The sequence below is a fragment of the Gigantopelta aegis genome, chromosome 9 (genome assembly GCF_016097555.1).
Source record: "Gigantopelta aegis isolate Gae_Host chromosome 9, Gae_host_genome, whole genome shotgun sequence".
Taxonomy (NCBI): Eukaryota; Metazoa; Mollusca; class Gastropoda; order Neomphalida; family Peltospiridae; genus Gigantopelta; species Gigantopelta aegis.
In genome coordinates, this window is record NC_054707.1 from 52,867,222 (window position 1) to 52,882,217 (window position 14,996).

The window sequence follows — 14,996 nt, forward strand, 5'->3', positions numbered from 1 at the left end:
TTGCGGTACATGTCAAAAGGGCCTTGTCAAAGTTTAGATGCAATAACTTTGGATTAGCTGTAGACACTGGCAAATTTAACAATATAATCTATAAACAAAGATGGTGCCCTTTTTGTAGAAATAGTAACTTTTTTTTTATTTATTGAAGACCAACTTCGAGTGTAAAAAGTATACGGACTTAAGAAAAAAGTTTCTTTTTTATTTTATCAATAAATATTTGCATGTACCACCGTCGATTATTTTTGTGAAGCTGATATCATCTACAAATGAACTATTGCTGTACAATTTGTCAGTTTTTTTAATATCAGGTACCTGTGATAAGAAAGCTAAGTGATGATGTTTTGTCATACAAAACCAAAACCACTTGCATATGACAAAATATATATCATAGTTTTTTTGTGTGTATTTTGGGCCTGTGGCCTTAATATTGAATAAACTTGTTGTTGTTGTTGTTGGTCAGTCTAAGATCGATCCCTGTCGGTCGCCCATTGGGCTGTTTCTCATTCAGCTAGTCCACCTTGACTGGAATATCAGAGGCCATGGTATGTGTTATCCTGGCTCTGGAATAGTGCATATAAAAGATCCCTTGTTACTAATGGAAAAATGTAGCCAGTTTCCTCAAAATTACCAAATGTCTGACATCCAACAGCAGATGATTAATACATCAATATGCTTAAGTGCAGAGTATGACAAATATTTTGAAAAGTCACTAGCCACAGGGCTAGTGGGTTTGTGAAAACCACTAGCCCACCAAGATTAAGCACTAGCCCAAATTCCTGATCAATTATAACTGGATTTTTATATAATTTTTGTAACATTACACCTTTACGAGTATAACAGTAAAATAAAACAAACACTTAAATCATGTTGTAACTTTCAGTTTTTTGTCGTGTCGTACGTTTTGTCTTTTGTCAAGTGTGATCCATTGTCCCGTTTTTTGTTTTTTTTTGCCCCCCCCCCCCACCCCCCCCCCCCCCCCGGGGGGGAAATTAATTGAGCAACGTAACCACATTATAGCTCATTTTAAAAACAAAATGATATAAAAATAATATACAAATAAGTTTATAACAATAAAATGCGTGTAGTTATCTTAAAACGAAGAAATTACACCGATCAGTATCAAAGTATGATTTATGCATATTTTTCCGTAAGCTTTCGGAAAAAAACGGAAGTGACGTCAGAGCCGCTATACTCTTTCATTGTTTATATATGGAGTAAGGGGCTTATGATCTTTTCAGAGCCCAACAATGCCGTACTGTGCGGCCTTTGGGTGTCAAAATAAACAGTTTAAAGGATCGGGATTATCTTTTTTCGGTTTTCCAAAGGATTGTATTCGAAGAAAGGCGTGGATATTTTATTGCAAAAGAAAAGATTGGACACCAACGCCGTATAGTACTTTGTGTTCCGTACATTTTTCACCTTCAAATTACGAGACTTTTCCAGCAACGAAAGCAAGTTACGGATATCGTAATGCTAGAGCAAAATTATTTGTAACAGCTATCCCTGATGTTCACCTATTACTAGCACCAGAAGAGCCAAAGACGCCAAAAACATCACGAGGGGCATATGCTAAACGAAGACAAGCTGAGGTAAGTTTATCTGTTCATTTCATTTTCTTGTGCATGTCGAAATACTTCCATCCCAACTTCCAATAGAAGTGTTTGGTTTTTTTCATTATCAATAATTACACAGTAATTTGATAATTTTAGGACTTTCCTTTGACACATTATAAATACTTATAAATATTAGGGTTACCTTCCCTCTTAACGGACTAGATAATGCACGTGTACCTAAAAGAAATTACTTTTATTTTCAATATTTTTGCTCTCACCAGCACGAATCGGAAAGAGAGAAACTGTATGTTCCGGGGGAATATTTAACATGGATTTATGTAGATACAAAAATACTATTATCAATTAATTCTATGTTTTGACCAGAAAGTTAATTATTGATAATCCACCAATTTACAGAATATTGTATTCATACCAAATACATCCATTTTATGAATCCAAACTGGTGTACACATACAATTAGTATTGTGTCAAAGAATTGTTCAAATACAATATGTGCTGCTAAAATATTTTATTCATTAACAGATACAGGTATCAAACATGTATTGGAATATATAAACCAACATTTGTCCAGTGAAGGATATATGGTAGCCCCACTTCCATGGCTAGTAATATTCAACGTTGGGCTAGTAAATAACTACTATTGCCATGCCCAATGGCATTTTTTGGGTTAAATGTTGCAGTTAAGTCTATTTTGTAAATATGAATATCCTGCCCCAACCCCTCAATGTTAGTGTTTTTAGAGTTTAGGTGACATATTTGATTATTACTGTTATTTAGTAAAATTGTATTAACTTTCAAGTAAAGTAGAGCTAGTAAATTTATAAAATCACTGATCCCATGGCTAGTGGATTTTATAAAAATTCTAGAAGCCCTGAGGATATAATCGATAAAGATACATGATACAAGATAAAACTTGGGTTGGGGGAATTCAAATCAATTGTGTCGTTGAGATTGTTGCTATTGTCAATCATCAACAGTTTAATTATTTATATTAATATACATTGTTGACGGTTTGGCATATCAGATAATGATGAACAGAAAGAAGAAACTGTCCAAAAACTATAATTTCTTTACTGACTGGGGTTTATATTTTGAATTCGAATTAAATCAGATTATCATAAAAATACCAACAAAAGGCAAAATATAATATATTATCTAAAAATATATAATAAATTGCAAACAATAATTCTACAGAATTAAATGTCTTGCCTACCATAAACTTATTCAGTGTCATTAATAGTGCATCTGTAGATATATATCCATCTCAATGAATGTTATTTTTTTTTTTTAAACATTAAAAAAAATTAAACTTCAAAAATTTTTATTAAAATTTTTAAATAATAAATTTTGACATGCACTGGGATGAACATTCATAGATAGAACTATAAATGCAGCTTTACTGATGCAGGACATATAATTTATGAGAAATGTAGCTACATTTGTACAATCAGTGTTGAGCTAAATGCAAAAGTTGATGCTGCAGCCAACGAAAAAGTAATACCTATACTTCGTCTATACTTCGTCTGTTTAGTTTGTACATGTATTGTAAAGATAAGACAAAAATCACCAGACTTAGCAACTTCAGGATAACGATGTTGTTGACAACTGGTATGGTTACTGGTTATAAAACTATATTATATGAATATTGTATGAGAAGTTTATTTTTGCTCGACAGTTCAATTAATTAGGATTTTATGAACTTATTTTGATAATGAAAACACTTAAAACCAGTAAATATAATTGGTTTCATAAATTAACATTGTTTCATCAGTAGTATTTGATATACATATCATTTATTAGTTGTTTAAGTGAACTGGACAAAATGTCACGTCCTGGCTCGTACTGAAATTTTAAAAAGTAAATATTACATCATACAGGATATTTTTTTAGTAATTTGCTATATGGCATTTAGAAATAGACTGGATATTGTATTAAACAGTGTATTTCAATAAGCAAACATTCTACCAGGAGAGTAGAGTTTTGGAAATAACTGCAGTGTTAAAAAAGTGATGTCCATTTTTGTCACGTCCTGGCACATTTTACTTTTCACTTTATAAGTCTTTTTTTTTTTTTTTATACGAAAAATGAAATTAGGCCTGACATGCTTATACTACTATATGTAATGAATCCGGGTCGTTTCGCCCTTATTCTTATTCGCCCCCGAGTCGTTTCGCCCTTATTCCCGTTCGCCCCGAGTCATTTCGCCCTTAGAATGAGTCGTTTCGTCCTCCATTATGAGTCGTTTCGCCCCTATGTATTGGGGTGGTCCGAAACAAAATGTGGACAACTACAATAAATTGCTCCTACCTTAATTACTCATTATACTACAAAGATATATTTGTTTAATACCGATTCTATTCGAGATCAAGAAAAGGCCCAAAGAGGCCCAAATTCAAGTAATCACATAGGCTACTCATGCTAAGGATGACCTGCTAATTAAGCAGACAATCCCCTGCAAGGCTATATTGTACCAGGAGTAAATATCCCTTCAGATTCTTTTAACTGCTAATTAAGCAGATAATACCCTGCAAGATTCTCTTGTACTTTCAGTTTCTCCGAGCTGCTAATTAAACAAACAATAGACTCGCTCAATGATTACATCTACTACAATGAATTGCATTAAAATTACATTTTGTTATAAGTTTAAAACCAAATACAAAGACATAAACGCACTCTTTAAACTACATGACATCATTTTGTGTTTGCCAAATCGTGATGTCATATTTAGTACCAACAAGGTAATTGGTTTGGAAGCGTCAAATTATCCAATAATACTGTTCGATAAACCAATGCAGAATATTTCTCACTGAGAAAATATGAAAAATATTTCCCGCTACGAGTGACCTCTGGGGTAATAATAGCAAATATCTCTCACTTCTCTGTAAACCGTAAAGCAGCATTCTCGTTAAGAGATGGGTCACACCCAAGTGTCAGCCCTACAATAATCAGAACATACAAGACTGTAGTCGTTCTGATTTAGGTATTCGCACAGTACGGTTTGATTGCATACGACAAGTTGTGCAACTAATCGCATAATGAGAACGCCCAATACCATTCTCCAATAGGTAACAAATAGCCATACATGATACAAATATCAGATGTTCTCCAATATGGTTGTTGATATACAATATACATTTAATTTTCAGACTGCATCTTGCTGCTTTCCATTATAACGAAAATGGAAATAAAGCTCAAGTCGTAACAAAGGATGGCAATCTATGTTGGCGATTGGTTTATCCCAAAGCAAAGAAAGGAAAGGATGCGGTCATAAAAGCTGTGAAGGAATCCTCTAGCTACAGTAAGTAAACACTGCACAGTAATAATATTTGGTACATTAAACTACATATATATTATAGATTCAGGGTGAGATAGTAGAGTATTTACCTCAACCAGTGTTATTCCCCATTCAGACAAATGCTGTATGTCTATTTGCCACATACTGTACTGTTTACTATCTCATATATGTGAAATTGCATATAAAGTACCTGCTGCAGATGATAAATAATAAATGTAGCCTTTGTGATAGTTACAGGTTCCTCCCAAGATTATTAGATCTTCGACACAGAATACTAGTAGCTATAGTATAAAATGTTGGAGGTGTGCTCAAATATACCATTATTATATTACAAGGAAGAACTAATCAACAGTATAATGCCTGTTGCTTCATTTTATATGTTTTCATATTTTTAAACTTCATTTTCAGAGTATGTGGATACACTGATGGAATCTTTAATGCAAAGACGATACCAGCTGGATAATTACGGAGTTGCAAGAACAGATGTCAAGCAGACAATGTCAAGCATGCCTGGATTCTAAACAAATGACTATCACAGAGTGGAGAAAACAGAAGCTGTGCAAAGACACAGATCACGATTCAATGCTATTTGATAAGCTGTTTATGTGATGAATATCAAGTGATGACCAAAACAAGATATTATAGTGTTATGAACATTTTTATTAATTTATTTATGGTCTAGCATATTGAAAGCCGGTGTAGATTTCTGATGGGAAACTGTCTCTAATCTTCACAACAACACATGCAGGAAGCACACGGCGATTTCTTTGACCAATCCATCTCGCAAATCGTCTATAAGCAACATCTGTATCTGTAAAGGAAGAAACAGCAAAGAAATTGTAAATATTCAATACATCATGCATATTTTATGGAAACATTACTGTTTCAATGTGTTTGCATCAGATGATTGTTGTTCTAATAATTATCTTTAGAAACTAAAACGTGACCATGTTTAATTGTTTATTAAATAAAGGTCATTTTGTGAGGGCACATGTACCTTGAAAATATTGGCATTTAAATAATATCACATGACTTTATATTTTTATGTGTACAATAGAGCTATTCTAGGAAATGCATTAAAAAAGATGAAATTGTATGCTAAACTATGCCAGGGTCTACTATGCTGCATTTGACCATTAATTTTTACTGTGTCAAATGGATACAATTATGTAAATTGAATCAGATTGTTCTTCTTACTCGTGAATGGGATCATTGTCATCGAGTGGTCCGTCCATACGAACATAGTCCAACATGGCCAACTCCAAGACATGCATGTTGAGGCAGTTTACAATAAATCCCTCGTGCTGTGACACACACTCAACATCTGCCATGTCGGCCTTGTATCTAGCTGCTGGCACCTCCATACAACATAGGCATTCTTCTACAGTGGCCATCAAGGCACAATTACCACAGTCACACCTGAAACAAACATGTATTTATTAACCAAAAGTGAAGGAAATGGATTGTATTCTTAAAGATGTCATGAATATTTATTAAAAGTAACTGACCTACTTTTCTTTCCAACTTTTTTCTCCACAAAGACAGCAGACCCTAGTTTTATTAAGTACATAATAGGTACTACATACACTGAGAAGATCAGAAACACATTGGATGTTGAAAAATAAATAATATGAGCAAGTTGTAAGCAGCATTTTGTAACAATGACTTGATAATATTAATATACCATAATCCCTTTTACGATTAAAAAAAACACCCCGTTATTGATAAATAGTAGATGTATATATTTTTTAATGTTTTTATTTGTAATGTGTGTTGGTTTTTTATTATTATTTATGTAAAATACTTATGGAAGGCCTTGAAAAGAAATTGTATGTTTCTGGAAAATCAAACCTACCAAGAAAAAAGGCTGGCTTTTATTTTTGATTTGTTAAAAAATGTTTGTGAAATGAGTACATGTACATATGAAACACTTTATCTGGACGAACAAGGATGAATGTAGTTATTAATAGCTTGTATTTGTACAAATCTGGTCACTTCCCCTACCCCATGAAGAAAATAGTTGACAGGGCTTTAGATATCTCTAATTTGGACACAACAGGGATTTTTTTTTAAAGTACATCAAGGTCTTATAATACTGTAATGTTATTTCAATTACTGAAGGGCCGGCATGTTGTACTTAATTTGAGCATGTTTATGTTGGGTATACTTATTTGGAGTAAAGCATTTATCACCTTAGCTTCGTTGCAATCTAAAGCCCAGACTTCATAGGAATATGATATTAATTCTTTAGGGATGTTCCACAATTGATCCAACAGGTGGGAGAGCACAATAACTATTTTACACTTGGTGATGTATAATTTTCTATGCATACATGATTTAAGCATATTTATTTTGTGGGTGGTGGGTATCTAAAACCGGACACCCTCCATCTTTCATGGAACAGCCCTTAGTTAATTACGCGTGTTTGTGTGTGTGTGTGTGGGGGGGGGGGGGGGGGTAATTAATATTTATATACATGTCCAAATAATAAATTATTATTTTATCATCATTTGTTATTATTATTGTTATTATTATTTTATCATGACCTACTGAAAACCAGAAATGCCTGCAAACATCTTGAGGTACTAGTATTCTTTGAATTTGCTTCTTCGGCAATTGAAGTAAATTAAACAATGTCACCATTTTTGGTGGGTACACTGAGGTGGTTTGATTCTCGGGTAAGCACTCAAAACTAACTTAATACTCCATACCCACAAGCTGTTTGAGCACTCAAAAGTAAAATGAGCACCGATATTACAGCACAGAGGTGGATCCAGTCATTACAACAACATTTTAAAAAGGATTCGTGAGTTTTCAGATGGCAAATGATCCGAGTTTCCAAAGGGACTGAAATCTCTAAAGGGGTTTGGGGGCATTGTGCCAGAAAATTATGAAATGTGTTAGCAGGGCAAATTAGTGTTATATTGTGAATGTTTAATTTGAAGAAAAAAAAGAAAAGAAAAAAAAGGACATTCAAATTGATGCAAACTGGCCAGGATTTTATATTGGAGTGGGGAGGGGACCTACAATATGTATGTGTGTAATTATTTGTAAAAATGGGTGGGACATAACCCACTGGTCTCATGCACTGTCGGTTTAGGATTGCCCATTGGACTACTTCTCTTTCCATCCATCCTTAACCAATGTCTGACGTCATATAACCGTAAATAAAATATGTTGAATAAAACACTTCTTTCTTTCCATCCAGTACACCATGACTCGTATATCAAGGACTGTAGTATGTGCTATCCTGTCTGTGGGTTGGTACACAAAGTTCACTTGCTACTAATGGATTTTTTTAAAATTTATTTGTCATGTAATTTAGTTTGCATGGTGAGGGGCCCCCGAACCTGAAGTGCCCAGACCCAACCCAAGGTCTATATTCCGGCTCTGCCTTAATAACTGTAAAAAAAAAAAATGACCATATGTTTGATATCCAATAGGCTAGCTGATGATTAATAAATCAATGTGCTCTAGTGGTGTCGTTAAAAAAACAACTAACTTACTTTAAAAAAAAAAAGGTTTGATAAGAATGGGGTGGGGCATGGCCTCCCTCTCCCCACCCCCGTCTCTCTGGCGTAGCCAGAATTTTATATATTGGGGGGGGGGGGGGGGGGGGGGGGGAGAGAGACACTGAATACATGTATATATGATTTAAAAATAAAAAAAACCTAACAAAAGCAACAAACGATGGGGTGGGGAAAAGGCTTTCTTTCAGAAAAATTTAAATTGTAAATAATTTCAATTTGGGTTCACGTAAGAACAAAAGTAAATGTTTTGGGACTAACAAAAATACTATTGTTGTGTGCAATTTAGAAAACAATTGTCCTATAACAGTATAACTTATATAACTTAGGCCCTATACCGTATACGTGGTCGGACACCGTTTGAAGGTTCTGACAACCGACGCTGATGTCGCGTATTCATTTAATTTTCAACTTCAACAGAAATAAAAGAAGTATAATAAATGACAAACGTAATACAAAAATCGCGTACAAGCGGTACAAACAAAAGGTAGGTAATCCTACTAATAGTCATTACCGTCCACAACTTACCAGCCAAGATCGCCAAATCTGCCGTCTGGTATGGGCCTGGCACCATCGGTGTCTCCACCCTCCGACTCGCTATCCGTTTCTTCTTCCGTATCACTGTTGTTAATAAATATGTGTCTTTCTTCATTTACCAACGGCTCAAACTGATATGGCAAAAATGTTTTGCGAACGAACATTCATTTTTTTTGGTAAGCTCTGCTAGTCTTGGATTCTTTGTGAGCGGTACCGACTAATGCTAAGTGTAAGGCTTTTCAGATCAAGCGTCTCGTCTCTGACGTCACGGACCACGTGATCGCCTTGCTCATTAAAGATCGGCAATTTCCGCTAAGAGCTCGTATCTGGGGTTCTTTTATGGAGATATTTTAAGTAATTAATTTTTTATAAATTTTTTTTTTTAGGTGATTCAATTTATAATTAATTGTACATGGTTGGTGCCAAATATGGTTTACGTAGCTCAAGTGGATTATTATTATATACTCATTGCGTTGTTGATATTATTCGATGACAAACGTCACAATCAAATTTATTAAACGAAATTTCAGCCGAGAGAAAAAGAAAGAAAGAAAACAAAAAACCCACAATCGAGCGATGGCGAGAGGAGGGGGGAAACCACTAGCTCGCAGGGGCTAGTGGTTTTGCGTTTCTGACTAGCCCGAACTTAAAAACCACTAGCCACGGGCGTCGGGCTAGCGGATTTGTCAAACTCTGTTAAGTGGTGTCCTTAAACAAAATAAAATTTAAACTTTTTGATTGATACTGTGATGGAAATACTGGTTTGTTTGACATATGTCTTAGAGAGGAAACCTGCTATATTTTCCATAAGTAGCAAGGGATCTTTTACATGCACCATCCCATAGAGAGGATAGCACATACCACAGCATTTGAATTACCAGTCACGGTTCACTGGTTAGAGTAAGAAATAGCCCAATGGACCCACCGACGGGGACCGAGCAAGTGCTTTACCACTGGGCTACATCCTGCCCGGGGACAGACAAGAGACAAAACATATAGCCCTGTGGTTAGAATAAAACTACAGCAAGAGACAAAAAACAGTAGGTCCACACAGACATCAGTTGTGAAACCCCGAGATAAAAGGATTTATTTTGTGTTTATCCCTGAAATACAGAACTCACCTGCATATTCCATGAGGATTTCTGGTATCTTATCTTTGATGACAAAACCCAGGAACCTGGTGATATTGGGATGATCCAGCTGCATCAAAACATCTACCTCCTTACGGTGAAATTTATCTACGACCTGAAAATCAAAGGATCAAATTATAGCATTTATAATATAAGTCACTTAGATTGCTTGTTTACCTTTTGTCTTTTTACCTAAGAGGTTCTCATGTACATGAAAAAAATATATAATCTTGTCAAAAACAATAGGCCTAATCTACCATGGCTTTATAAGAGTTTTTAATAGATTAATTTTTATTATAGCTATACCTATTCTCATGTTACTAGATATTTCTTTTTTTATTCATACTGACTAACCTACTTCCCACAGGTGTGTGTGTGTGTGTGTGTGTGTGTGTGTGTGTGTGTACATGTACGTACATATGTGCACATATGTGCTTGCAACGTTAACAACAGTTTAATTTTTATGGCCAACATACCTACAAGGTCCACACCAGGCTGTTAGCAAATGCCACAACTAGAGAATGAATTGTTTTAAATGTCATTAGTTAAACACAATGAGCTGAATTCACAAAGCCTGTTTTTTAACAACTCGTCTTCATAAATTCATAGACTCCATAAATTTGGCCCAATATGCTCAAGTAGGAGTGTTTATAACAGTGCTTGAGTAATGAAAAATCAATGTCGGTCAAAATTAATGTAGATATCAATGATTTTCTCTGTAAGATGTTTATGTTAAAATTTTCAAACTGGTGATACTGTAAGCACTTTGTTCTATTACATCCTTTCCAAACTAAATATTTTAGTTTATAATTCATATCCATCTAGTTTTTTCATCACACTGCCATTATCATATAGAATTTAGTTAACCATCAGTCTACTGGTGATATATCTGAATCCGATTTGGTCGCATATGTGACACTTTTTTCATATTTGGCAACTAAAATATTTCATACTATCTACATAAAAAAAATGGAAGTAGACCCCGTTTGACTCCCAGATGGGTAAGTCAACATGAGGGCCTGATACAGTATATTCACTCATTCATTTGTCGCAGTTTTGCACACGGCACTGACTGAAATAATAACACTGATCGACTTTAATCTTGATAATGGTTGATTTAGTTTTTTGAGAGAAATACCTGGAAATAGGAGTTGAAAAAATGGTTTTCGGCAAATATTTTCGGCTGACAACAATGGCCAAATGTCGCAGTCATTTTCAGTAATTGATAATTTCACAATAAACGTAACCATTTTACCAACAATGAAAATGACTAAATATTGGGATGTTGATACTGAACATCTGGTCACAAATGCACGTAAGTAAATGCCAATTTTAGAACTTTTTTGCCTTAGTTTAATCCACATTGACTGATAAAAAATATCATACAAATAAAAATAAAAAAACCCACGAAAATAATACTTACTGATTCACATATGTACATCATTTTTTGTATTTATAAAACTTTAAAATTTGTACCCGACTCAACATGGTTTTTGTCAAATATTTATCCAGAAGTCTAAGGTCAAGACAAAAGTGAAAATAATACAAACCTGTTTGCCGACAAAATCGTTTTCAGTGGTGGAATGTCTGCAGTAAGCGACTTCTCCAAAACTCCCACTTCCAATTACTTTTTCCACAAAAAATTCATGGTTTTCATTGAACTGCCAATCAGCTGATGGATGGATAGCCTGAAAAGAAAATAACATTACACACTTTTCGTCTATGTAAACACTTTTCGTCTATGTAAAGCAACTATATTATATTATCTCTTTAATGAGTCAGCATTTTAAAAATAAAAATACTGATGATTAAATAGTACCAAAAAATAAACTCCTTCATCACTGACGAGGCATTTTGGGTTATAATTATCTGATTGTTTAATATCATTGTCCTTAACAAAATAACTGTCAATTTCAAATTAAACACACAATGTCATTTGTAAGTCAAAACCAAGGTTTTTCAACTAACATCGAACCTACATATACGCCAGACATCTAGCATTACGAGGTTCAGCTGAAATTTTTTTTTTGAATACTTTAATATTCGTATCACACTTTTATTTCTTTGTACTTTATTTCTCTTGATTCACCCACTTTAAATAAAGCAAACAAGAACTGAATTTAAAAAAAAAGGATAGACATACGCTTTGATTTCACTAGGTGATCAATCACAATGAGGAAGGAAATGGTTTATTTAACGACACACTCAACACATTTTATTTATGGTTATATGGCATTGGACATATGGTTAAGGACCACACAGATATTGAGAGAGAAACCTGTTGTCGCCACTTCATGGTCTACTCCTTTCGATTAGCAGCAACAGATCTTTTTTATGCACCATCCCACAGGCAGGATAGTACATACCACAGCCTTTTGTTACACCAGCTGTGGAGCACTGGCTGGAACCAGAAATAGCTCAATGGGACCACCGACGGGAATCGATCTACGTCCCGCCCCTTAGGTGATCAATGAAATAAAGTTTGTAGAGGACTAGTACATTTTGGTTGGTTAGGATCTGGTGAAATAGTAAGATACTTTCCATTTCTGCACCACTTACTGGCAAATTCAACTAGTCCTCAAACTACTACAGTAAATGTTTTACAAGTTAATACATATAGAGTAAAACCCCATCAAACGACTACCCCGATAATGAGACCAATCCATTAAGGCCAAAATATTTTATATTATTTTGTACTAAAAGGATTCCCACTATTAGGGACTAGTGAAGACAGACCCAGGTGGCATTTTCCAAATATTCTGACCCAAATAAAATATTTATTGTAAATAGTTTTAAAATTTTTAGTATGAATTATTTTGTCCAATAAATATCATTTCATCAAATACATTTATATTGGATGTTAGTTTGTCTATGTTTAAAACAAAATTTACGAAAGATATCACACTAGAATTTATGTTTTGAAAAAATACACATTTTTGTAATAATCACTATTTCCCCAAGAGGCCGAAAGGACCTCCCTCCAACTCCGTAAATTTCTTTACTGGGACCACAAAAATTGTAACCATTAAAAAACAGTGATTAATTCGCTGATATTATACAAAAATTTAAATGCAAATGCTAGTGGTCATAAATAAACTAGTATTCCCCAAATATGTACACTGTTAGAGCCCGATGACCAAGGAAGGGAAAACAAATAAACCATCTTGATGATGATCGAATGAAAAAAAATATGAATACTTTCACTAATCAATATATGGCTATCAGTAATCTATGCCCCATCCCTAAAATGAATATACCTACAGATATTAAAGTCCAAGTAAACAAAATGCTGCAATGTCATTTTCCTGTAACAACTGGGTTGACTGGCACCCAAACAGTTGTTACTCTAACACAGTGCAGGCGTAACGATGTATACTATTCGGTGACCAGTCTGGTCTGGTCAGGTCAGGCTTTTTTAAGATTGCACATAACCATAGTTTTTTGCGAACTTCCAAATAATGTTTTTTTTTTAATTATATTTAAACATTACATAATTAAATTTGCAAGACTTGGAAGAAATTATTTTCAAATGTATTATATGATGAACTAACACAAATTTTAAAATGTACCTACATATGACAGTAAAAAAAATGGTTCCCATTTTATTACCAATTTGTGAGTCGGAGTATTATACTATAGGCCTTTTAAACTGTGATACAATTTTTGCTAACTTAATTTTTACTGACTAATCCACCCATCTGTTGTGTAAAGTAACAAACCATCAGACACAATCTCAGTTATATCAGTATTTGAAATAATACAATGAAAATGATTTACTTTCTTTTACTGGTTTTATCAGTGATTAAAATTTAGCAAGTGAATTTTTTTATCATGACCAGTAAATTTTTAATCTATTGGTCAGTAAGGGAAGTGATTTCTTTTTTAAATTCTAGAATCGCTATTATACATACAGAAATAGGGCTAGTAGATATTCAATCATGGCTTATGAATTTTAAACATCAACAATCCCATAGTCAGTGGATTTTTTTTAAATTCTAGAAAACCTGGATTTTAGTTTTAAATATAGATAATTAAATTACAATCAATAATTCAGTAATATGTATTATCTGTTTGTGCTTAGTCTAATAATTTTATACTTCTTTTTTCAAATGACTGTTTTGACATTATGGAAATATTTAATAATAATATACATTATTATTAAAATATACCTTAAAATATATCCTTCTATAAGTGTACTTGACACACATATATACTTCATAATGCATCTAAAAACTTAAATTTTTTAAAAATGTACGGGGGAGCATGGCCCCAAACCCCCCAAGCATTTTCGCCCCCCTTGGGGGCTCAGTTTAAGTCAAATTATTTTGCCAACCCTCTAACACAATTCCTGGGGTAAACACTAATACTGGTTTTTCGTGACTATCTTTGTAAAAATCCTGTCACCCTTAGCCAAAAAGCACCATACTTCATCAATGATGACACCAGTTGTAACTTTTAGCTCTTTTGGATTTGCAGTCAGCAATCTTTTCACCGCTTCCTTCGACCCAAATACGACTGACCTGGTAACAAAGAATATAACACCATGTGGGGTCATTTAACATTGAAAGCTTTGGTAGCTGGTGAATACCAAATGCTTACAAGTTAGTAGAAAGTCCTATAGTCCACTTGGGAACTGACTAACTAACATGTAAATATTTTGTTTAATTTCAAGCATATATACATGTATCAATCAGGTGCATACATTTTACTAAGTATAATAAACCAAACATACCGGCCTCGGTGGCGTCGTGGCAGGCCATAGGTCTACAGGCTGGTAGGTACTGGGTTCGGATCCCAGTCAAGGCATGGGATTTTTAATCCAGATACGGACTCCAAACCCTGAGTGAGTGCTCCGCAAGGCTCAATGGGTAGGCGTAAACCACTTGCACCGACCAGTGATCCATAACTGGTTCAACAAAGGCCATGGTTTGTG

The 14,996-nt window shown here is 34.3% G+C and overlaps 1 protein-coding gene across 2 annotated transcripts in view; it reads right to left on the reverse strand.

Annotated features, from left to right (window-relative positions):
- The window catches only part of LOC121380343 (spindle assembly checkpoint kinase-like), a 29,870-nt gene that overhangs the window by 6,839 nt on the left and 8,035 nt on the right, over positions 1 to 14,996 (reverse strand). The window contains exons 4-8 of one of the 2 annotated variants that reach the window (XM_041509125.1): positions 14,490 to 14,583; positions 11,614 to 11,751; positions 10,055 to 10,178; positions 8,925 to 9,017; positions 5,687 to 6,288 (exon numbers count right to left, since the gene is read on the reverse strand). In XM_041509125.1, coding sequence (XP_041365059.1) covers positions 6,263 to 6,288; positions 8,925 to 9,017; positions 10,055 to 10,178; positions 11,614 to 11,751; positions 14,490 to 14,583 — 475 coding nt within the window. In that variant the 3' untranslated portion in view covers positions 5,687 to 6,262. Of the gene's footprint in view, positions 1 to 5,686; positions 6,289 to 8,924; positions 9,018 to 10,054; positions 10,179 to 11,613; positions 11,752 to 14,489; positions 14,584 to 14,996 lie in introns of those variants that run through there. The other variant, XM_041509124.1, reaches the window with a different exon arrangement.